The sequence below is a fragment of the Dendrobates tinctorius genome, unplaced genomic scaffold (assembly GCF_039654945.1).
Source record: "Dendrobates tinctorius isolate UK_male_01 unplaced genomic scaffold, ASM3965494v1 ptg000102l, whole genome shotgun sequence".
In the NCBI taxonomy this organism is placed as follows: domain Eukaryota; kingdom Metazoa; phylum Chordata; class Amphibia; order Anura; family Dendrobatidae; genus Dendrobates; species Dendrobates tinctorius.
Window position 1 is genome coordinate 6,742,096 of NW_027361770.1, and position 26,369 is coordinate 6,768,464.

A 26,369-nucleotide genomic window follows, 5' to 3' on the forward strand; every position below is an offset into this window, starting at 1 on the left:
TGCAATGTACTGATCACTAGAGCGTAATTAGTGGCTCTGTATATGGAGTCCGCAAACTGTTCTAGGAAAATTTGCATTCCAGGATGCAAATAACCCTTCGTTCCTCCTGAGTCTCTCCATATGGTTAAATAGTACTGTACAGCCACATTTGGGGTATTGCCACATTCATTAGAAATGTGGACAAATTTTAGTGCCATTTTTACCCAATTCTTTTGTGAAAATGTAAAATCTTGGGCTAAAACAAAAATTTTGGTGGTAAAAACGTAGTTATTTTAGCTTCACTGCCCAATGGTATAACATTCTGTGCCACACCGATGGTGTCAATACAATCATTGCACCCTTAGATGAAATCATTCAGAGGTGTAGTTCGTAAAATGGCATCACTTATGGGGGGGTTCTGATTAGGGGTGAGCAAGTAGTGAAGTATTCAGACTCGCCATACTCGTACCGATTATACTGTAAGGCTGGAGTCACACACAACCAATAAAAAATCGGTCAGATTTTATCGGTACGAAATCGTACAAAGGTTTCTTGGCCAGATATCCGTCTGTCATCCCATTTTCCGGCGACGAACCGATTTTATTCGCATCTAGGCATCAAATTGACATCCAATGCCAATGCCTGATGCTCTATCCTGTAGACCTGGAAAAGTCTTGCGATTTTAATCGCAAGTCACACGTGTGGTGCGTTTTCCATGCGATTTTTTATCGCATCCATAGACTTGCATTGTCAAATCCGATCCGAAAATCGGTGACAATCGCAGCATGCTGCGATTGTCTCGGTCCGACGATCGGATGCGATAAAAAATCGCATGATGTGAGCTGCCCCATAGAATAGAATGGGTTCGAATGCAATGCGATTTTTTTATCGCATTGCATTCGACCGTTTTTATCGATAGTGTGACTCCGGCCTAATACTCAGGTATTCGGTACGATTAGCGAGTCCAATGATAGTCTATGGAAAATGCGAATAATTGTCTACTGGACCCTAGAAAACAGTCTGGGGGCTGAGGAAAAGGCTAAAAAATGTGTAAATGTTAAAAAAATGTATGCTATAAACAAATGTATATAACATGGGGGCACCGGGTCAGGGGCTGCCCGAAAGGTTTTACACCACTGCTTCACTAGATTGTACAAACACTATTTGAAGTCCTGTGGTTTTTTGCTGGCAGAGCGGGACTCGTACGCCACTTACACAGTGCCAGTGATATATCAGAAGTGCCGTAAGAGCGAGTGATGATGGGGGCGATCTTCTGACAGCTAAGTGTGTAAGTGGTGTAAGGAGAGCGATCTGTCCTAGGGGCTGTTTGATGGTTAACGCAGGAAGAAGCCACCCATCATCATCATCACAAGGGATTCACAATAATAAAGCGTGGACTACTGTCCTTGTTGTGCCACTGCCCAATGTGTAGGCATAGACATAGTGTCTCCAAAAATTAGCCCAAGGGGCTGTATCAAAGTTGATGAAGGAAGCAAGACAGGTCTGAAGGGCCAAACAATTATGATGAAGCTAGGACTACTAGCATAGAGAAAACCAAAAACAAATATCCTAAAGTAAAAAATAAATTGCAAAAATTGCATGAAGGTAGTAATAATAAATAGGGTATTTAGTAAACAAAATTTTGATCAAAAGAATGTACAAGCCATCCCGTCCCGTCAAGGCAAACCTTTGTGGTACAGTCCTAACACATATTTAAAACTTTTCCACTTGTCAAGTGGCGTAAATGTGAACAAGGACCGAGGGACTGGACCACCAGTAATAGCATAGGCCATACAGGATGGATTTTCCAACTCAGAAACAGGGCGGTCACACCCTTATATGCACAGAATGCTCATTGAACTAAATGAGAAACTAGAGCTGAGCTGAAAAAGTGAATTAATATGCATGCAAAATGTAAATGCATATAAACACATGCCCTTCATACAGAGAAAACCAAAAATAAAAAACAAATATCCTAAAATAAAAAAGTAAAAAATAAATTGCAAAAATTGCATGAAGGTAGTAATAATAATAAGGGTATTTAGTAAACATAATTTTGATCAAAAAAATGTACAAGCCATGCCTTGATGTGGCGGGATGGCTTGTACATTCTTTTGATCAAAATTATGTTTACTAAATACCCTTATTATTACTACCTTCATGCAATTTTTGCAATTTTTTACTTTTTTATTTTAGGATGTTTGTTTTTGGTTTTCTCTGTGTAAAGGTCATGTGTTTATATGCATTTACATTTTGCATACACATTAGTTTAGTTTTTCAGCTCAGATCTAGTTTCTCTACTAGCATAGAGGTTGCAGTGTCCAGGCATAGCCATAGTGTATCCAAAAATTAGCCCAAGGGGCATGATACCATGGTTGATGAAGGAAGAAGGGTCTCACTCTCATCAGAAGTGCCTCCAATGGGAAATATTAATTAACGTAACATTGTTTTTAGCTTATTGAGCATGAGGTACATGTGGCAGAAGCTGGATTTGAAAACATGTGTAAGAAGAAGAAAAGGGACTTGTATGGGAAGGGATGGAGGTGATCACCAATTTAAAAAAAAAAAAAAAACATTTCGGGTGACTTTAGGTTGGGATACTGTTATCTGGAGGTCTTAAATACTGTTGCGAAATCCAGTCCTTGTTAAATTTTGTCTGCATTCTCTGTAGTCAACCGTGTACATGTATCTGTGATGATTGCCCCAGCAGCACTGAAAACACGCTCTGACATCACACTAGCAGCAGGGCAGGCCAGCACCTCCAAGGCATATAAGTAGAGGTCAGGCCAACTATGCAGCTTGGATACCCATTATTTAAACGGTACAGAAGCGTCAGGAAGGACAAAGGTATGGTCACTTTGAAAGTCGTTGACCATCTTGTTCAACTTCTCCCTCCTTGACATTGCTACTGTTCCAGCTAGTCCTTGGTGATGAGTCAGTTTATTGAAGATGGCCCAGTTTGTGGACATTTTACCACCACCTCTTTTGGACCTGCTTAGTGTATCTCTCCCCATTAATGCATGCTGTTGCACAGAGCTGGTACCTCTCCTAGCAGTGGTGTCTGAGGGTGCTGTTGCCATCAAATGATCGACTACGGCCTTCTTGAAGGATTCCATTGTGAAACCCCTTGGTGACTGCAACAGTAGCGAAGGAAATTTGTCCTTGTACCATGGGTCTAGAAAGGTGGACAACCAGTATTTGTTGTTATTGAACATGTGGATTATGCGAGGGTCTTGGCACAGACAGTTAGATATGAAGTGTGCCAAGCTGCAAAGAGGCAAATCTTCTGTGACCCCAGAAGGAGGAACAATACCCATCCTCTCCTCACACTGACTTTCCTCCTCCACCTCCTCCTCTCCAGCCCACCCATGCTGGACAGACATGAAGCTGGGGTTGGGATTCCCCTCTGTAGCATTAGGTGTCTCCTCTGTACTACTGAAAAAGAAGTCCTCTCCCTCCTCGTTTTCCTCATCATCTTCATCCCCCAATGTCACCTGATGATATTTGCTGGGCTGGGTAGGATCACCCATTGTGAAATCTTGCTCCATACCCAGCTGCTGGGCACGCAAAGATTCCATTTTTTGATTCTGCAGCGATTTTTTTTTTTCAGCAGACATAGCATAGGGATGGTTACACTGATAATAGCCTGATCACCACTCACAAGCTTGGTGCAGTACTTAAAATTATCAAGCACCTCACAAATATCAGCGATCCACACTGACTGTGTGAAATTAAATTGCTTTTGAAGCGCTGCAAGACCGGCAACAGTGGTTGAGGAATAGCAGAAATGGGCGCAGATACGGCACACCTTCTCAAGTAGGTATGGCAAATCAGGGTATGTTTTTATAAATTTCTGCACCACTAGGTTCAGCACATGAGCCATGCATGGCACGTGTACCAGCTTCCCGAGCTTTAAAGCAGCCACCAGGTTACGCCCATTGTCGCAGACAACCAGACCAGGTTGGAGTTGCAGTGGGGAGAGCCACTGATCGGTCTGTTGTTTTAGTCCTTGCCACAGCTCTGCTGCAGTATGTGGTGTTTCACCTAAGCAGATCAGTTTCAGCAGAGCGTGTTGCCGCTTTGCCGATGCGCTGCTGCACAGCTCCCAACTTGGGAGTGATGTGGAGGGTAATTCAGCATAGGATGACGAGGCGGAGGAGGAAGAGGGGAAACTGGACGTACAGTGGGGAAAAAAAGTATTTAGTCAGTCAGCAATAGTGCAAGTTCCACCACTTAAAAAGATGAGAGGCGTCTGTAATTTACATCATAGGTAGACCTCAACTATGGGAGACAAACTGAGAAAAAAAAATTCAGAAAATCACATTGTCTGTTTTTTTTTCATTTTATTTGCATATTATGGTGGAAAATAAGTATTTGGTCAGAACCAGCAATCAAGATTTCTGTCTCTCACAGACCTGTAACTGTGCACAGGTGTCTTTTTATACTGATAACAAGTTTAAACAGGTGCCATTACTACAGGTAATGAGTGGAGGAAAGAGGAGACTCTTAAAGAAGAAGTTACAGGTCTGTGAGAGACAGAAATCTTGATTGCTGGTTCTGACCAAATACTTATTTTCCACCATAATATGCAAATAAAATGAAAAAAAAAACAGACAATGTGATTTTTCTGGATTTTTTTTTCTCAGTTTGTCTCCCATAGTTGAGGTCTACCTATGATGTAAATTACAGACGCCTCTCATCTTTTTAAGTGGTGGAACTTGCACTATTGCTGACTGACTAAATACTTTTTTTCCCCACTGTATATGATGAGGCGGAAACCCTGATTGAGGTTGGGGCCGCTATTCGTGGCGTGGGTAGGATATGTGTTGATGGTCCAGTTTGAGACTTTGTCCCACCCTCCACCAGGTTGAGCCAGTGTGCCGTGACAGATGTATCATCTCTGGCCACAAGTACTTGTCCACATGTCTGTTGTAAGTTGGATCTTCCCGGTTACGACGTTGGTGAGAGCACCCTTTAGATTGTTTAAGGCGTACTGGTGTAATGCGGGGACAACACACCGGGAAAAATAGTGCCAGCTGGGAACCGAGTATCGTGGGGCAGCCACAGCCAAAATATCACAGAAAGACTGTCCCCACAAGCCTGAACGACAACATCTCCATGGCTAGCAACTTGGCAATGTGTGCGTTCAGCATTTGTGCTTATGAGTGTGTGGCTTGGTATTTACACCTCCTTTCATACATCTGGGGCACGGACAATTGGACGCTTTCCTGGGACAAACAAGTGGATGAGCTTGTTGTGGCCTGTTTCTGTGCAACTGCAGCTTGTGAGCAAGAGGTATGATGATCACCTGCTTCCTGCCCAGCAGATTGGAAAGGACGTATCACAGGCGACATGACAGTGGTTTAACCCGCAGTCACAGACACTGATTTACTACCCTGTTGTTCAGCCCACCGACTAGGGTGCTTGGTGCCATGTGTTTCTGCATACTGGTGGTGCTTTGGTTGCCTTTGCCCTGGCCTCTGCTCAGGCTCCTATGGCAGATGCTACAGATGACAACATTTGGTTCAGAAGGACTATCGGAAAAAAATTTCCAGACAGCAGCTGAACGCAGCCTTGCCTTGACTTGGGGCACAGAGGGATTGGTCTTGGCAACAGTTGACACAGTTCGCACTCTGCTCAAACCAGTAGCCCTTGGTGCCTTTGTTGCTGCTACGTATCCACCTTCTTCCTCTATGCTGCTGTGCTGGCTATGTGTGGCGCCCCTGAGGCTCAGTCGCCACAGAGGTACTGCACCTCCTCCTGAGGTGTGGTGCCCCACCATCCAGGTAAGGTGGAGACACCTGACCACACTCCAACACCTGCACCCCACACCACAAAGTAGTGTAGCAAAGCACCTTCGGCAGCTCCCTGCTTGTAGTATAGCAAAGCACCCCTTGGTGGCTCCCTGCTTGGAACACAAAATGTGCTGGGAGGTGGGTGGAGTTTAGTTTGCACCAAAAGAGCGGGAAGAGTTGAGTTAGTCAGTCAGTCTTTCATTCAGTTAGTGAGTGAGGATGTAGAAGGACAGAGTGTGAGACAGAGAAGATCCCCGGGAGAGGGATGGAGGAAGGAAGTGCTGCAGCAGGCCACAGTGATCTGGGTCTGCTGGCACAGGAAAGAGACAGAGAAAGGAAGCTTGATTCTCCATTGGGAAGAAGGATTAGCATGGAACGTGAGGAGAATAAGAAAACAAGGACCAGGGTTAAAAGAGAACCCTTTTCTAGTTCTAAGCGCAAGGCCGGGGTCCGGTCCCCGAGGTTGTACGGATACTAATGGTCCTGCAGCAGACACCGGAGGAATAGAAGTAGTGACCACTTTATTCCCACACAAGACTTGGGGGCACAACAGCAACATATTAGTGAGCCGGGACTTAATAGCAAGGAGTCCCCGAAGCAGGCTACAGCTGTCTGCCGTACAAGTAGAGTTCATAGGAACATCTGACAGGAGGAACTCCAGTGTAACTCAGTACTAGGAGTACTTCACTCAAAGGCGCTATAAGAGGAGACGTTCAGGAAAGGCACATATGTTGGCGGAGTGTTGGAAAGGAGTATTCCATCTGGCTTGGAGGTTGACTGAGTCCCTAACCCAGAGGACACGGCACGGAAGCAGGCACCTGTTTGCACAACAGACTGTGAGTAAAGCTTTGGAACTACATGCCCTGGTGTCCTCCACTTATTCCTGCGCCAACCTGCCCAGTACTGCTACATCCCTCGCACCTGACACTACGCCATCTCAGTGTCACTTCACCTACACTGCCCTGGGACTACAGCCCTGCCTGTGGAGGGCTATAACATCACTGCTGCACCACACCATCTGTCCCAGAGGATCTATCTGCAGTGTCGGCTTTCATCTCTATTGCCGAATACCACAGATGGCGTCACGAATCACTTATAAACTTTCACTACCATAAGCACACTGAACATTCTCCTTTTACAATGGGCGCCCAGAGCCACGGGCCGGGTCCCAGCTGCCGTGACATCTCCTATTAAAGCTCAGCGGGCCCGGTACCGAGTACCCCACAGCCCTGGGTGTGAGGGCGTCCCATATGCGTGCCAACAGTCCAGGTCGGATCGGTGGTCTCATCATCGACCACTTCGTCGTCCATGTCATCCTCCTTACGTGTTGATATTGGCGACTGGCTAGATGGCAACTGTGTGTCATCACCATCAGCCTCCACCTGTTCACCCAGTATATCACGTGGATGAAAGTGGCTTTCTTCTGGCCATGGGGATTTTCAAATATTTGGCCATCATTAACAGACGATACCCCCTCATGTTCCTCAATGTCGCGCGGTGAGAGGCCAGAGGCAATGAAAGGATATGGATCAAACAGATCTGCCAATGTGACATGACACCCTCAAACCATTCCAGCAAATTTTAAACTCCAATATGGAGCCTCTTCCCTATTGAGCTTTGTACTGTGCCTCAAAAGTAGTATTCCCCTACATATGGGGTAGCGGCGTACTCAAGAGAAATTGCACAACAAATGCTATGGGGCAATTTCTCTTGTTACTCTTTTGAAAATTCAAACTATGGGGCTAAAATACAATTTTTGTGAGGAAAATATGATTTTATTATTTTCACAGCTCAACGTTATAAACTTCTGTGAAGCACTTGGGGATACAAAGTGCTCAACGCACATCTAGTTAAGTTCCTTGGTGGTCTAGTTTCCAAAATGGGGTCACTTATGGGGGGTTTCCACTGTTTAGGCACATCAGGGGCTCTCCAAACGCAACTGGTGTCTAATCTCAATTCCAGCCAATTTTGTGTTGAAAAAATCAAACGACGCTCCTTCCCTTCCGAGCTCTGCCATGCTCCCAAACAGTAGTTCACCCCCCACATATGGGGTATCAGCGTACTCAGTCCAAATTGCACAATTTTAGGGTCCAATTTCTCCTGTTAACCTTGGGAAAATACAAAATTTGGGGCGAAAAGATCATTTTTATGTAAAAAATTATTTTTTTCATGGCTGTACATTATAAACTTCTGTCAAGCACTTGGGGGTTCAATGTGCTCACCACACATTTAGATAAGTTCCTTGGGGGGGTTTAATTTCCAATATGGGGGTCACTTGTGTAGGGTTTCCACTTTTTAGGCACATCAGGGGCTCTACAAATGCGACAAGATGTCCGGTGTCAATTCCAGTCAATTTTGCGTTGAAAAAGTCAAACGGTGATCCTTCCCTTCCGAGCTCTGTCATGCGCCCATACAGGAGCTTACCCCCACATATGGGGTATCAGCGTACTCAGGATAAATTTCTCAACAACTTTTTGGGTATAATTTCTCCTGTTATCCTTGGGAAAATAAAAAAAAATTGGATCTGAAGTAAATTTTTTATGATAAAAAGTTTATTTATTTTTTTTAAACATTCCAAAAATTCCTGTGAAGCACCTGAAGGGTTAATAAACTTCTTGAATGTGGTTTTGAGTAACTTGAGGGCTGCAGTTTTTAGAATGGTGTCACTTTTGGGTTTCTTCTATCATACAGAGCCCTCCATGTGACTTCAAATGTGATGGGGTCCCTAAAAAAAAAAAAATGTTCTTGGAAGCATTCCAGAGATATTACCTCATAAAGGGACAGAGTTCAGAATTGTAAAAATTGCCTGGTCATTAACATGCAAACCACCCTTGGGGTAAAGGGGTTAAGCACTTTAGGGGTGCTCGCAATCTTTCACCCAGATTTGTGTTTCAAAATTCAGGTGTTGCTCCTAAACTTTAAGTCCTGTAATATCCTAACAAAATAGAATGACATTTGAAAAATAATACAGATGTAAAGTAGCCATATGTGAAATGTTATTTATTGATTATTTTGTACTGCATGATTGGTATAAGGACCTAAAGATTGAAAGTTTCAAAACTGTGATTTTTTTTTTTCTTAATTTTCACCAAAATTGTAATATTTTCACAAATAAATGCAACTCATATCGAACAAATTTTGACGCTGCTGTGAGGTACAATATATAAGAAAAATAATCTCAAAATCACTGGGATATAATGGATCGTTCCAGAGTTATTACCACATAGTGACACTGGTCAAATTTCTAAAATTTGACAAGTTCATTAAGGTCAAAATTAACTTGTTCACTAACTGGTTAAGAGGCATGTGCCTCTAAATGAATTTGACACATCTTTCAGCTGGCATGACCCCAGTGACAAAAATGTATTTTCCTCCTTTAATTTATACCACTGTTATGGTGCAAATTATAGTGTACTTCTCAGGAAATGAACAGGCTGTGCTCCTCCTGCTTCACTGTGCCAACTTTTTAAAAGTTGGCTGAGCTGGTGTAAAAATGACTACATGTTGTGAAAACCTTTTTAACAAGTTTATACCAGATTTCTGGTGGAAACTGATGAATTAAGCCCTTACTATGTTTGAAAAACTGTTTGAAAGGTTGTCCACTCGTATGATATTGATGACCAATCGGCAGGTGTCCAACACTCAGCACCTTCACCGATAAGATGTTATCGGCAGCAGTGTTCCACTGCTTTCTACACTATGTAATGATTGTTCCTGGGTACTGCAGATCAGCTCCTATCAATCTGAATGACTGAACAAACTTCCCCATTCTATAATTAGATATCGGTTCAGCCCATAAAGAACAGGTGAGTTTCATTTCTTTGCTTTCATTTCCACAGCCCGTAACTTTATTTTTCTGTGGACATTTTGTCATTACCTTTTTTCCATGCAATCCAGGAACACCAGTATCACCTTTTGGTCCTCTTGACCCCTGAAAGATTAGGAATAAATTAACCACATTAACAATGAAGACTGATCCATACCTCACAACTTTTGAAGAACAGAAAGAGAGACAAATTATGCGGCTCGATTTGACCACGCACCTACTACCCCCCTAAGCCACATCCATTTACCATTTCTTTCTACCTCGGCAGGAGGTGTTGTCAGAGGGGATGGTGGCAGTGAGAGACATTCAGCTGACCCCGGGACTGCGGGGCGTAGACCCAAATCCGGGACTGTCTCACTGTATCCAGGACTGTGTGGACTAGAGATGAGCGGATCGATTCACAGGACTCTGGTCCAGTGTGCAGGTCAATGGTACTTGGCAGCTGGACGAAAGGCCACAAATCTCTTACTTTCCAGTATCCCTGATATGGCTTTTGATTAGCCAGGGCTGACGTGATGTCATCTGTGCATCATGCTAATCTCTATTTGGGACCTATAGATTTATTTTTTGTTCATTCATTCACAGTTGTAGCAGTCAGAACTTTATCGCTATGTAGCTTCACTATATGACATCTGGCTTTTGTATGTAAGGTTGTGTTCACACATTGAATGAATACTGCGTTTTTTATTTTCGGCAGGTGTACACATCAAACTACATAATACTAATCTTTTCTGATTATTGCATCTTTGCTGCATTTTTTATACCTTTCCCTGTCATTTGATACGTTTTTGGTGCAGATGTGAAGCTGAGTTTTTAAGTGTGTTTTTTAGTGCAAGAAAGGCTTTGATTCTGCATTTAAAAAAGTAACTGTAGTGTTTTGCAAGAGTTTTTTTAGGCTTCATATAGAAGCCTTTAGAGAAAAAAAAGCACCAAAACCGCACAGTCCAGCAGTGTGTTTAGATCCATCGAGAGCGCAGTTTTCATGGAATCCCATGCACTTTGTTGAAGAGTTAAGCGTAACAGAATTTCTGTGCAAAAAAGCACCGCATTTATGTTACATGTGAACACGGCCTAATGTGGATGTGATTTCATGACGTGTCTGCCCTCGTTGAATCTAAAGATACTACTAAACTGTGCAGTTTTGTTGCTTTTTTTCTCTATAAACTTTACTAGGGAGCCTAAAAAAAGTGTAAAAAAAAAAAAAAACGGCACTGCATTTTTAAGTTCAGAATCAAAGTATTTTTGTAGTATTGAAAAAGCATTTAAAACATGGCTTCATATCTGCACCAAAAAAAGCATCAAATAAGGGGGAATACGCATAAAATAAACAGCAAACATGCAATACTCAAAGAAGATTGTGTTGGCAGTGGATTTTTCAGTATACTCTCCAAGCGTGTGACAACAGAGCTTCTTTATTCAGGAACATACAGGAACAATATATGATAATCTTAAAGATCGGGAATAAATAATTTCTGTGTCTCTAGCTGTGCAGCATCTACAGCAGGCTGCTTCTCTCGTACAAAGAAACTTTATGAACAGCATGCAAATCAAGCAACTGAACACTCAGACAGGAATGGAGTTGTTGCACCAAACATATTCCAACAGCCCCACTCAACAACTACTTATCCTGTTAGTCCCATTGCGGTTCTGAAGTCTACAAACTTAGCTCTTGATAATGGCTTTGTCATACCAGACTCGCAATAACACGTACACCACATTCCACTAAGTCGCGTAAGTGGTGATGTTTTACATCAATGTGCTTAGTCCTTGCACTAATCTTCTCAATGCTGGCAAATTTAATGCATCCTTAGTTGTCCTGGTAGATAACTGTTGGTTGAGTTAATGGTTTGCCGAAATCTTCCAAAAGTTGTTTCAACCAAATTACTTCTTGACTTACATAAGCAGCAGACATATATTCTGCTTTTGTAGAAGATAATGCAACTTGACACTTGCTTTCTGCTGGACCAAGAAATTGAATTTTCTCCTAACTTGAACAAGTAACCACTTGTTGATTTCTGATCACTTGAATCTCCAGCCCAATCTGCATCCACATAACCTCTGAGAGTGAGATCTCCTGATGCAGTTATCTTAAGATTTAGCCTTTGAGTTTCTTTAAGATATTGAATAATTCTCTTAATTGCATTCCAGTCTCTTTGGTGTGGCTTGCTTACACGTCGGCAGAGAATTCCAACTGTGGCTGTGATATCCAGACGAGATGTGGTTGCTATGTACAGAAGCACCCTCACTGCTTGTCTGTAGCTCTCATTGCTGGGTAGCAGATCTTTTTCTCCTTCCAACTTTAAGCAGGATGGATCCATTGGTGTTGATGCACCTATGGCTTCTGACATTCCAAATGGTTTAGTATTGTGGAAATTGCAGAACTTTGGTTGAGATGAAAACTCCCATCTTCCTCTCTCTGGATTTGGATTCCCAAATAATATGTCACATTTCCAAGGTCCTTAAGGTACTGTCACACTAAGCGATATCGCTAGCAATATCGCTATAACTTGTGACGTTATAGCGATATTGCTAGCGACATCGCTGTGTCTGATACCTACGACCTGCTCCCCCGCTGGTTATCGCTGATCGCGTGAGAACGTCTAGGACTGTTTCTCGTCGTCAGCTTCCTGCGGCGCTTCCTGTGGAGAGACGAGCGACGAGCGTGGATGCGGGCGGGAGGACGCAGGATCGCCTAGTGTGACAGGTAAGTAGCGACCCTCGTCCCCAGCGATGTCGCTGGTGAGATCTGCCTGTGTAGCAGCTCACTAGCGACCACTTAGTTATGTACCAGCGATCCTGACCGCATCATATCGCTGGTCGGGATCGCTGGTACATCGCTAAGTGTGACAGTACCTTTAGTCTTAAAGTGCTGGTTGAGAATTTCACCTAGCTTTGCAATTTCCTTTTCATCTTGATGAGACATGATTACATCGTCTACATGTAGGAGAACATACATCCAACTCCTTTGCTACATGTTTCGTATACAAACATGGATCAGCTTGAGATCTTAAATCTTTCATCCATCAAAACTTTGTTCATTTTCAAGTACCAAGCTCTTTTCGACTGCTTAAGTCAGGAAGCGTTCTGACCATATTAAAAGGTGCCTAGCTGGGTTATTTTTCTTTGGCCTTTCTGATCTCTTGACTGGAGTAAAAACATATGTGACATGCACAAAATGTGAACAAGTCGGTCAGACAGTGCTCACGCCACCCAATGGCTGAAATACAACAAGAAAACACAAAATGACAAATTTGAAAAAATACTCTGCAGTAAAAAATATGGCAGTAATGAGCAAGTGCTGGATAACAAATACAGGGTATTTAGTCGATACGTTTTTTGCAAAAAATATATGCCAAGCTGCTCCACCACGTCACGGTAACCCTTGTTTCATTTCTTTATTAAACCTGTCAGTGTGAGTTTACTGTATAGCGCACTGTATTGCCGGCTTTTCTAAAAGACACAGTGCGTATTTCTCGCAAGTCACATGTGTGGTCCGTGTGTAATGCGTATTTTTTGCGCACCCATAGACTTGCATAGGCGTATTACGGGCGTAGTACGCTGACAATCGCAGCATGCTGCAATTGGCACGGACCATAGAATACGCCCGAGAAATATACGGCTGTTGGGAGCTGCCCCATAGAGAATAATTTGTCCGTGTGTAATGCGTGCTTTTAACGCCTCTTACTCGTCCGTATTCCTCGCCAGTGTGACCCCGGCCTTAGGTTGAATAACTGGTGTAACTTCATGGAATTTGAGCGATACAGAGTTTTCATCAATCAATACATCTCTGCTGAATGTTACTGTGTTGGTGTCTGGGTGCAGGATTCTGTATCCCTTTTGAGTTTCGCTGTAGCCCACCAGGAATCCTTGCTTTGTGTGTGATTCCCACTTGGAACGTTTTTCTTTGGAAACATACACAAATGTTTTGCTTCAAAATATCATGAGCTGCTTCAGGTTAGGCTTCTCGCAGTTCCATAGCTCGTATGGAATTTTATTTGTGGCTTTACCTGACACTCTGTTTTGAAGATAGCAAGCTGTCATGATGGCTTTTCCCCTATACGTTGTAGGTAGACTTGCATCAAACATACTTCTTCCACTTTCACAGAGCGCACGGTTCTTTCTCTCTGCAATGCCATTTTGTTCTGGATTGTATGGAATGGCAGTCTGAAACACTGTTCCACCCTTATTCAAAATTGTTTGCACCTTACCACTTGTATATTCGGTTCCATTATCTGCACGCAGGGCTTTTGCCATTTTTTCAAATTTGTTAAACACTACAGCAAGATATAATTCAACTTTCTGTGGAACTTCACCCTTACTGTGAAGCAGGTAGGCAACTGTATATTTGGTGTAGTCCTCAATAAATGTGAGAAAATATCTCTTTTTGCTAGGAGTTTGAACACTCATTGGGCCACATACATCTGTATGTATCAGATCCAGAGGCTGTGCAGATCTAGTAATGCTTATTTTAGGAAAAGATTTTCTGGACATTTTTCCCTTTAAGACAGCTAGTGCACTTCATCATTTGACTAAACTGGTTGATTTCAATATCATTTGCAAGTTGAGCTAGCTTCCTAATTGATTCTGGGTCTCTGTGCCCAAGACGTCTGAACCATACGTGGATACAGTTCTAAAGTAGATCTTGTCTAGCACTGTACACTCTTTCTTTGTATTTTAGCTGATAAAGCTCGTCTTGGATTTTTCCTTCTGCAAGAGTGTGACCTTTCTTTGAGATGATGCAGCTGTTATCTCTAAAAGTAACTACACTGCCCTTTTGCGTGAGCTTCTTTGCTGACAGAAGACTGCGTTCAAGGCTGGGAACATAGAGAACATCCTTTATTGGGATCTTTCTGCTTTGTGCTGAGGAAACTGGACAGTTGAAGTTGACGTCTGCTACTCCTACTGAAGTTATATAGTGACCATTATCTAAGATGACCTTTTCTGACTTGCTATCACTAAGGTCAGTGAAGAAATCAATGTTTGTCATGACTGCTTGAACCAGAATCTATACACCATATATGCTTTGCAGATGGGCCTGTACTATTATTAAAACCGATTCTGCATGTGTTGAAGCTGCATTTAACCCTTTAATGACTATTCTGCTTTTTAAGCTGACTCATTCTTGCTTTCCAAATTCTGCAGTCTGCTATAAGGTGGCCGGACTTTTTACAGACAAAACATTCATGAGTTTCTCTTAGATTGCTCTTATATTTAGGGAAATCCTGTGTCTTAAATGCTGTTTCTGCTCTGGATTCATTATTGCTGTTTACATGCTACATTTTTCTCTTGAATTCATCCACAAGTTTGCCTTTAACATACTCTAGTGTCAGCTCATCATCTAGCTGTGCATCTAGTGCAGTCACGAACGTGTTATAACTTTCTGGAAGACCACTTAATAGAAGTGCAGCAACATGAAAATCGATAATTTCTTCTCCAATACCCCTGAGACACTCCACAATCTCTAGGGTGTTTCTTATATCGTCCTGCATAATCTGTCATTCACTTAGCTTAGACTGATACAGCTTTCTCATGAGATAAAGCTTATTGCTGAGATTTTATCTTTCATGCATTTTCTGTAACTTATCCCACATCTCCTTTGCAGTTGCACACTTCCATATATGCAAAATATGATTATCATCTACACTGAGGGAGATGATGCTTTTTGGCTTCTGATCCTTCTCTAGCCAATCATCTGGTATTGGATGAGGCACTTGTTCCTGGGTATATTTCCACATACCGTCTCTTATGAGCATCATCTTCATCTTGAATTTGCAGGACTGGTAGTTCCGGTTAGTAAGGCTTGGCATTGAGAACTTGACATTATTGCTGCTAGTGGACATCTTCTCTGTTGCTCTTTGCTGCTTTTGCTTTGGGCTTCTGTTATGCTAAGTTCACACTTGCGTATGGCTTGTCTGCGGATGGCTGCGTACGTCCTCCCTTAAGCTCCACCTATGCTTTGCCTACTTCAGCATGCGTCTTGCGTTGTCCTGCATACCTATCTTTAACATTGGGTACGCAGGGATGTAGACGCATCCACATACAACGCATGTCCTTGAGAACCCAATGTTAAAGATAGATATGCAGGACGCATGCGGAAGTAGGCAGAGCCCTCCGCGGACAAGCTATACGCAAGTGTGAACTTAGCCTTACTCTGGGGTTCTGTGTCACCCTCAGCCCATAACCTGTTGGCAGTGGATTATTTAGGATACTGTCCAAGCATGTGACAGAGCTTTTTTCCAGGAACAAACAGGAAAAATATATAAGTTTAATAGAACAGGAATAAATCATTTGTGTGTCTCGATCTGTGCAGCATCTACAACAGGCTGCTTCTCATACACACACAGAAAAACAGGAAAAACAGTCACATGCTCTCCCTGTGTGAGCCTCTGGGAGGTTTTTTTTTCTAACTTTATAAACAGCATACAAATCTAGCAACTGAACACTCATGGACAGGAATGGAGTTGTTGCACCAAACATATTCCAACAGATTGTTATTGTGTTGTGTAGTGCGGTGGAGACCTGCAGAAAACGTGCAAGAAAAACAGTAGATAAAACGGTTTATACTACATGTAAACACTCCTTCAGAATTACATTTTTATGGGTTTAATAGAGAAAAAAAAAATTGAGACTCCGTTTACTGATCAAAATAAATAATGTGATTGCTGTGTTGTGCTGGGTGTTATGTTTTCAGGGACACCAAATATGTCTTATTTACAGATTGGGATGCTTTTGCTTTTTTTTTTTTTAAAAAGCGCATTCAAAATTTCATTATTATTTTGTAGTAATTTTATAGGAAGAAAAAAAAAATCTTTTACTCTTCCTCTAGACTACAGGTGCATAGAAGTACACTGCTATGTACAGATGTAGCTTTTTGTACCATTAGAATCTGCCTGTGGAGCTATGAGCTGCAATGGTAATGCATCTTCAAGTGTACAAAATTTTCCCAGTGTCTTTACTGGAGCCTGTGGTTCAAAGCTTTAGTTACTGTTAGGGTATGTGCACACGCTGCGGATTGGGGTGCGGATTTGGCCGCGCGGATTTTGTAAAATCCTCAGGTAAATCTGCAGGTCAAAAGACCTGCGGTTTTACCTGCGGATTAGCCTGCGGTTTTGCCCTGCGGTTTATCATCTCCACAATGGAGGAGATGGCAAACCGCAGCGGACAAGTCAATTCTTTCTGCGGTTTAGAAACCGCAGGAAAACCGCGCGGAAAAATCCGCACCGTCTGCACTGCGGTTTTTAATATACATAGGATATTATGGTACTGTACACCGCAGCAAAAACTGCTGCGGATCCGCAGTGGCCAAATCCGCTGCGGAAGCGCAGCAGAATCCGCAGCGTGTGCACACACCCTTAGGGTGATTCTGCTGCGGATCCGCAGCTATTTTGGTCCTGTGGATCCGCAGCAGTTTTTGCTGCGGTGTACAGTACCATTATAACTTATGTAAAATGAAAACCGCAGTGCAGACACTGCGGATTTCTCGGTGCGGATTTGCTGCAGTTTCAAAACCGCAGCATGTCAATTCTTTGTGCGGATTCTGCAGCGGTTTGGCACGTGTTCCATTACAGATGTCAAACCGCAGGGGAAAACCGCAGGCTAAACCGCAGATAAACTGCAGGTCTTTTGACCTGCGGATTTACCTGCGGTTTTCATCAAATCCGCGCGGAAAATTCCGCAGAGCAATCCGCAGCGTGTGCACACTGCCTTAGGCTATGTGCACACGGTGCGGATTCTACTGTGGAATTTTCCATGCAGATTTTGCTAAATCTGCAGGTAAAATGACCTGCGTTTTACCTGCAGTTTTTGTGCGAATTTCCCCTGCAGTTTTCACCTGCAGATTTCTATAATGGAGCAGATGAAAAACTGCTGTAGAACTGCACAAAAAGTGACATGCTGCAGTTTTAAATCTGCACCAAATCTGCGCGGAAAAATCTGCAGCATGTGCACACTGTTTTTTGTTTTACATAGCCTTAAATGGTACTGCACATCACTTGCAGTTCTGCTGCAGTTCCAAATCTGCACGGAATCTGCACAGTGTGCACATAGCCTTAGGGTATGTGCACACGTTGCGGATTCTGCTGTGGATCCGCAGCGGATTTGGCCATTAAAGTCTATGTAAAACGAAAAACGCTGTGCACATGCTGCGGATTTTTCCATGTGGATTTTCTGCGGATTTAAATCCGCAGCCTGTCAATTCTTTTGTGCATATCCACAGCGTTTGGACACCTGCTCCATTATAGGAATCCACAGGTGTCAAAACGCAGGGGAAATCCGCACAAAATCTGCACTAAATTCGCAGGTAAGATGCAGGTCATTTTACCTGCGGATTTAGCTAAATCTGCACAGAAAAATTCACAGGGTAATCCGCAACGTATGCACATACCCTGAAACGCTGTGGAATATGTTGGTGCTATATAAATCAAAGATTATTATTACTATTATTATTATGTTTGTGGGTTCAAGTCACACGGATACTCACAAAAACATAAGACTTATAATTTTTTAAGTTTTTTTTTAGTAGTTTTATAGAAACTAAAAATCTGACTTCTTCACCTCTAGAATACAGGGAAAAAGAAATACACGGTACAGATGTATCTCTATGCACCTGTATGATCTCCTTCTGGGTTCACTGCCTGTAAAGGGGGCTTTACACATAGCGATATCGCTAGCAATATCGCTAAAGCGTCACCGATTTTGTGACGCAGCAGCGATATTGCTAGCGATATCGCTATGTGTGATACTTACCTCCGACCAACTCCCCCCGCTGGCTATCGCTGATTGCGCGAGATCGTCCAGGTCCATTTCTCGTCGGCTGCTTCCTGCTGGGCTACCTGCTGGCACCGACAAGCGACGCGTGGACGCAGGCGGAGGACGTCAGGATCGCCACGTCTGAAAGGTAAGTAACGACCGCTGCTACGTCACTGCTGAGTTCTGCCTGTTTGGCAGCTCACTATCGACCATTTAGCGATGAACCAGCGATCCTGAACGGGACGTATCGTGGTCGGGATCGCTGGTGCATAGCTAAATGTAAAGGGGGCTTATGAGAGGAAGTAGGGACAAAGCCCTAAAGTGCTGGGACAAACTCAATGAATCCGTTGTGAGCTATGCTAATCTAGCAAATTATATTTTAATCAATTCTGAAAACAAATGCAACTCCGCCGTCTTATAATAAAAAGGAAACCTTATTTTCTGACATCTCTCAGATTTGTCTGCCATTGTGGTAGCTTTTATCAAGCTGCCATTTGAGATTACCACATTACATGATGCAACTCACTGGCCACTATTAAACATTCTGTGTTTGTAAGTTGTTGTCACTTGGGTAACCACGTAGTAGAATATACTCACTACATCAGATTTTGGACTGAAGAAAAGGATACACAGTGCATGGTGCCTAAGGGTTTGTGTGAACAGAGGCGTACTGCTCCGGAGATGAGAGCAGCAGAGGAATGGGGAGAGGCGAGTATTATTTTTAATTGAGAACTTTGTTGATGCCATCATACTATTTGGATTACCATTTGTGGGTCCATCATACTATTTGGAGGGCTATGTAGGGGGCATCATGCTACTTAGCCCTTCAAATAATATGATTGCCTAAGTAGAATGATGCCCCCTACATAGCCCTCCAAATAGTATGATTGCCTATGTGGGGGCCATCATGCTACTTGGGGGGGGGGGGGACCGTCATACTATTTGGAGGGTTATTTGTGGGGCCATCATACAATTTGGTTGGCTATTTGTGGAGCCACCAAACTATTTGGAGGGCTATTTGGGAGACATCATATTATTTGGTGGGCTATTTGGGACTCCTCATACTATTTGGAGTGCTATGATGGGGCCATCATGCTACTTGGGGGTCATAATACTATTTACAGGGCTATAAAGGGTGCCATCATACTATATGGAATGCTATGTGGGGGCCATCACACTATTTGGGGCGGGCATTATACTATTTGAAGGACCATGTGAGGGCTTCTGCTATAAGACCATTATTTCCATGTATGTCCCTCCATGTGGATTTCTACTGTATTTCCAACAAATATTTGTCACTCTAAAATATTGGATGATAAACTGTAGAATATAGTTTTGTTATAGCATACTTATACACTGCTAAAGGGAACACTTAAACAGAATATAACTCCAAGTAAATCAAACTTCTGTGAAATCAAACTGTCCACTTAGGAAGCAACAATGATTGACAATCAATTTCATATGCTGTTGTGCAAATGGACTAGACAACAGATGGAAATTATTGGCAATTATCAAGACACACTCAATAAAGGAGTGGTTCGGCAGGTGGGGACCACAGACCACATCTCAGTACCAATGCTTTCTGGCTGATGCTTTGGTCACTTTTGAATGTTGGTTGTGCTTTCACACTTGTGGTAGCATGAGATGGACTCTACAACCCATGTAAGTGGCTCAGGTAGTGCAGCTCATCCAGGATAGCACATCAATGCGAGTTGTGGCAAGAAGGTTTGCTGTGTCTGTCAGCGTAGTGTCCAGAGGCTGGAGGCGTTACCAGGAGACAGGCCAGTACACTAGAAGATGTGGAGGGGGTCGTATGAGGGCAACAACCCAGCAGCAGGACCGCCATCTCAGTCTTTGTGCAAGGAGGAACAGGAGGAGCACTGCCAGAGCCCTGCAAAATGACTTCCAGCAGGCCACAAATGTGCATGTGTCTGCACAAACGGTTAGAAACTGACTCCATGAGTATGGTCTGAGTGCCCAACATCCACAGATGGGCTTGTGCTCACAGTCCAACACTGTGCAGGATGCTTGGAATTTGCCACAGGACACCGGGATTGGCAAATTTACCACTGGCGTCCTGTGCTCTTCACAGATGAAAGCAAGTTCACACTGTGGAATGTGACAGACGTGACAGAGTTTGGAGATGCCATGGAGAGCAATCTGCTGCCTGCAACATCCTTCAGCATGACCGGTTTGGCAGTGGGTCAGTAATGGTGTGGGGTGGCATATCTTTGAAGGGCCGCACAGCCCTCCATGTGCTCGCCAGAGGTAGCCTGACTGCACTTAGGTACCGAGATGAGATCCTCAGACCCCTTGTGAGACCATATGCTGGTGTGGTTGGCCCTGGGTTCCTCCTAATGCAGGACAATGCCAGACCTCATGTAGCTGGAGTGTGTCAGCAGTTCCTGCAAGATGAAGGCATTGAAGCTATGGACTGGCCCGTATGTTCCCCAGACCTGAATCCGATTGAGCACATCTGGGACATCATGTCTCGCTCCATCCACCAACGTCACATTGCACCACAGACTGTCCAGGAGTTGGCAGATGCTTTAGTCCAGGTCTGGGAGGAGATCCCTCAGGAGACCATCCACCGCCTCATCAGGAGCATGCCCAGGTGTTGTAGGGAGATCATACAGGCATGTGGAGGCCACACACAATACTGAGCATCACTTTGACTTGTTTTAAGTGTGTGACTCCAAATCCAGGCCTCCATTGATTAATAAATTTAATTTCCATTGATTATTTTTGTGATTTTGTCGTCAGCACATTCAACTTTGTACAGAACAAAGTATTCAATGAGAATATTTCATTCATTCAGATCTAGGATGTGTTATTTGAGTGCTCCCTTTATTTTTTTGAGCAGTGTATATGCAGTACTAGAGTCCTCAAGATACCCACAAGAAAGTGCTACTAAATTTTAAACATATTTAGGCCGAATTCAAACATCTATGTATCATGGTATGAGGTTGGATGGCGATGCACCGACTGGCTGTGGGTCTCCCAAACCTAATTCAACAGCCTCATATATGCCTTTGGGGTTGTCTAGTTTGGGTTAGGAGATAAAGGATAATATGTCTAGTCACAATATACTCACTTGTGCACCTGGGCGTATCACAATATCTGAAAGGTTTAAGAATCCTTCTGTGTCATTTAGCAGTAACTGTTAAAAAAGAACAGATGATTTATTTTATATTGCAATTTTAATAAATTCTTACATATTAAAGAAGAAAATGGAGCAATAGAAGCATTCACCTCCCTTCTCTTCAACACACACACACTCTACTGTTTACAGTAAAACCTCCCATACATCTTAGTTTGCTTTCAGCTGAATGATGGTTTGTCCAATCATTCATCTGGCAGCTATCTCAGCCATCTCTCCCACAGAAGCAATTGCTTGGCCGAGCTCTCCTGTGTTCTCTATAGAGAGTCGCTGCTGGACATTCCTGACAGTGGTTTATCTCATAGAGAACAAATGGATCTGCAGTACAAAATCGGACGTACCAGACATGTAACTTCCCCGAAAATCATCTGTAGAAGACGACGGTACTAATGCGTTCCTACTCCTGAAGTCATCAATCGTGTCATGTGTATTTTGTTGTTCATTTTTTGTATATCTTGATAATGCAAAGTGCTTGAGCAGTGTGGAGGTAATACATAAGTTTAATAATAAACTGTATATATGCGTGATAAATTCAGTGTTTTGTCAGCAGGAGGTTAAACTGTGTACCACCATCACAACCACTGATTGGTAGCTTGCTGACAATCAGGGACGTGGATGGTGTTATACACAGCTCAGCATTCTGGCCACAGCTACATCTACGGCAGGGAAGCAGGAATTCTATCAAAACTACTCCGAGTAGTCTGTTGTGGTCATGGCTGGGCTTAGCAGACTGTGCAACAGTAGAGTGCTCACACTGCCTAATGTGCCACAGGAATGGGCAAACCCAAAAAAGGGCGTGACTAAGCGGCTACCTTGGTGTTGTTCACTGGAGCTTCTGGTGGTGAGGTCACGCTTGTACACCAGGTAGCCACCAGGTACAGCTCCTGGGCAGAACCCAGTACTGCAGCTGTTGACCCCAGGGGTCAGATACACTAACAATACTTTAGGGCTAGTTCAGACACACTGGTCTAGGATTCAGGATCAGGGTTAGGACTGGAGAATAGTGTTTATGTACTGGCCGCACTGGGACCAGGGGACAGGTTTCAGGCGCTATCCACTCCAGGACTAGAGGACAAGGTTCAGGCACTGGCCACTCAGGAACCAGAGGACGAGGATACAGGACTGGCCACACGGGACCATGGGACTATGGTCAGGCCCTGGCCACTCCACAACCAGAGGACAGGTTTCAGGCACTGGCCGCTCCGTGACTAAGTGACAGTGTTCAGGCACTGACTTCTCTGGGACAAGGGGGCGAGATACAGGCACTGGCAGTTCCAGGACCAGGGATGACGTTCAGGCAATACCTGCAGTACCAGGATACAGGACTGGCCACACCAGGACCAGGAAACTAAGGACACAGAACTGGCCACACTAGAACAAGGGTATAATGTTCAGGCTCTGGCCACACCGGGACCAGGAGACATCACAACTCCCTAGCAGTAAACCTTACTAACTAATAATTCACTACATTGCTTGGAGACTCCCTAGGGAAGAGGGAGTCTTTTATACAAGATGCCTCCCAGCCATTGGCTTTGAGCCATCTTGCAAGTGTACTACTTATGCTAAATGCCACTTAGCAACAAGCTGAGGGTATCTAGCAAAATGAGCACACTACCCCTGTAAAAATGGGGAAGCGCGGGCATGCGCGTACTAGGTGCGCCGAGGGACTGCGGCGCTCTCAACAAATTACGAAGTGACAGGGAAGCAGAAGAATGCCGTGGACCACGCTGCAGAGCTGGGGCGGTGAGTAAGCCGGTGTCCCTGCATGGATGGGGAAGGGGACACCATGCGGAGGCGTTGGCAGCAGTGTTACACAGTTCAGCAAGTGATACACTGCTAGAAGCAGGCTCTCTGCCTCTACATCATGCAACTGTAAGATTCCATAGCAAAAATCTGCTGATAGGTTCCCTCTTTGAAGTTTCAAAGAAAGAAGAAGTCAACATTTTCTGTCCATTAAAATACTTGTTTTTTTAACAACCCTTAAAACATGGATGCAGGAAGGGGCAAGTACAAAAGATGGTCTGTCTTTTGTACCTGCATCCTCCTGCATCTATGTTTTAAGGATTGTTAAATAAACAACTATTTTACCAAAAAGGGCTGCCTTCTTCTTTCTTTGAAACTTCATGAAAGTCTTCCATGCGGTAAAGCACCCGGAGTTCCCGAAAAATTGCAAGGTGTGTGCGGATATCCTCCCATGTTGTGAGAGTCACGAATGGTGCAGATGCTTTTCTCTTTTGTTCACATAGTTAGGTTCACTTTAACCTTGTGTGTCATGTACAATATGCAGATGCAGATAATCTACCACATTTTCTCACTTCTTGAAGGGTCACTAAAGGCCCAGGAGGTCCAGGTGGTCCAATAATGCTTTTTCCATCTTGTCCTCTCTCACCCTACATAGAATAAAGAAATTATTAATATGTGATTCTGATGTCAAGTCTTCCTTTACATTTGAGAACTCTAAAATGGAATAATAAAGTTATTTCCCTTTTACACTTGACATCAAATCTAGCGGTGCGAAGAAAAGTACAGTATAAATACAAATATAATGACGATATGGACTAAGTAGGGGTTTCCGTTACACTAAACGACGCACCAGCAATCCCAACAACGATACGACCTGGTCAGGATTGCTGGTGCGTCGCTACATGATCGCTGGTGAGCTGTCAAAGAGGCAGACTCATCAGCGATCTGGACCAGCGAGGATGTGGGTAACTAAGCGTGGGCACCGCTTAGTTACCCGCTGTTTACCCTGGATACCAGCGTGCTTGCGCTCGGAGCTGGTATCCAGGGTAAACAGTGGGTAACTAAGTGCACACGCAGCGATGCATGCTGGCCAGCGGGAGACCAACGATCAAAAAATGGCCCAGCAATACCCGGCGGGGGGGGGGGGGGGGGGGGGCGGTCGCTAATGCATGCCACACACGGCGAGATCGCTGGCAAGATCGCTGTTGCATCACAAAATCGGTGACGCATCAGCGATCTCGCTAGCGTCTCGCTTAGTGTGAAGTACCCCTAATTCATATGCCACAACCTAGGGCCACGATGAAAGATGCAAGGAGATCATAAGGAGCACAATCCTTCAGAGCAAGAAGAATTGTGACCTTCATATCATTCTCTTCAAAATATGGGTAAAGCAATCTCAGACATTTTTATGCCTGCAATTGACAATAGTTCTAAAAAATCACTGCACACGTACAAGTTGAAAATTATGCTTCAAGTGAGTATTTATTAATAGTGACTGTTGCAGCAACAGGCAAAATGAAGTTCAGCCAGTTAATAGCCTTGATCACATAGTTGCCCATTTAATGAAGCATCTTAGGTCAAATATAGTTCTTATCCCTGTGGTGTAGTATTTCATATAATATGATATGGTGCATCCCCACTGGTAAAGACTGGACCTGTGTTAAGGTGAGGTTCCCAGAGTAATGGGTTCTATATTGGACAGGAATCTTTTCACAGGTGCTGACAAAAGAAGGTTCCATACAATAGGTTCTGGTGTGGAGCTGTCGCTAACAGTTGGTGGCACAGTGGTAGAAGCTGAAGCATAATTTTCAACTTGTATGTGTGCAGTCATTTTTTTTTTTTTAAACTATTGTTTATGGGACCACTGGCCCCTTTCACTAGCACCGTCATTCTAATCTTTAAGTTGAGTGCTAGCCATCGTATCCTTTGCAATTGACAATATACTGTAACCTATCCAAGCCTTATTGTGGGCTTATTGCGTCACAAGTAAAAGAACATAAAACAAAAAAAAAATTACAACTATAGATCAGAGGGCATCGGACATGGAGGATGCCTTGCTATCCTTAAGACAAAATCACTGGAGTAATGCTTTAAATGTAAGCCCCCTGCCTCTGGTCATATACTCACCCTACGACATCTTCCCCATTTTTTTGGTGCCACTCTGGTCCCGCGGTGCCATCTTGTGACAGTAGCTTCACAAGCTCTCAATACAAGTCTTTATAGCAATGAAAGGAAAAATGTTCGGCACCGTTGCAGCTATTTCACCTTAGCACCATATAGCAAGGTACAATTCGCACACCTAAAAGTGAAACGCCATCAACCCACAGAACGGGTGCTCAATCCTGAAGAGAAACACAAATTATGCAACTAGAAACAAGAAAAAAAAAAGAAAAAAAAAAAAAGGATGGTACTCACCGTTTTGATGTGACAAATTTATTGCTGGATAAAAAGCATTGGCACGGGAGTAATGTACAGACTGTGGACAACGGCCGTTTCATGCTCTTGCGCTTCAACGGGTCCCGTTGAAGTGCAGGAGCGTGAAAGTATTAAGTTACGTACCGGTAACGGTATTTTTCGGAAGCCCATGACAGCACCACGAGAGAGAGGATCCGCCCTTCAGGAACAGGAAACCTACAGATACAAAAGGGCGGCACTTCTCCCACGCATCAGTTGGATTACAGAGCTTGAGAGGCTACCATGGTTAGCAGGGCTGTGGAGTCGGAGTCGGAGTCGTGGAGTCGGAGTCGGAGTTAGTTTTGGTTGGAGTCGGAGTCGGTAGAAATGTACCGACTCCAGCTTTTAAAAAAATGTATTAATATTTCATAATTGAACTTTCATATGAATTTTATAAATGTTACTCAAATATATATGTTCTATCAAACTATGAACAACAGTGATAAGCAGTTCTGCTGGAGATAGACATTTCTTACTTCTTGTGTGTCACTGTTCTCCACTGCCCTTATGTAATCTTATACTTGGTTAACCTCATGCTGCCCCAACCCCCCTACTTACAATGTATGAAACTGAAAGTGAAAATGTGTTGCAAATTCTTAGTAGTAAAGCTCCTCCTCTAGACTAGATCATACTAGGTGTGCGTCTTCCAAGCATCTCACAGCTG

The 26,369-nt window shown here is 43.6% G+C and overlaps 1 protein-coding gene across 4 annotated transcripts in view; it reads right to left on the bottom strand.

Annotated features, from left to right (window-relative positions):
• Positions 1–26,369, bottom strand: part of COL15A1 (collagen type XV alpha 1 chain) — a 1,161,047-nt gene that overhangs the window by 396,243 nt on the left and 738,435 nt on the right. For all 4 annotated transcript variants that reach the window (XM_073587711.1, XM_073587710.1, XM_073587708.1 and 1 more), the window contains 3 exons: positions 23,824–23,898; positions 21,443–21,508; positions 9,652–9,705 (listed from right to left, as the gene is read on the bottom strand). In XM_073587711.1, the coding sequence (XP_073443812.1) occupies positions 9,652–9,705; positions 21,443–21,508; positions 23,824–23,898 (195 nt within the window). The remainder of the gene's footprint in view (positions 1–9,651; positions 9,706–21,442; positions 21,509–23,823; positions 23,899–26,369) is intronic.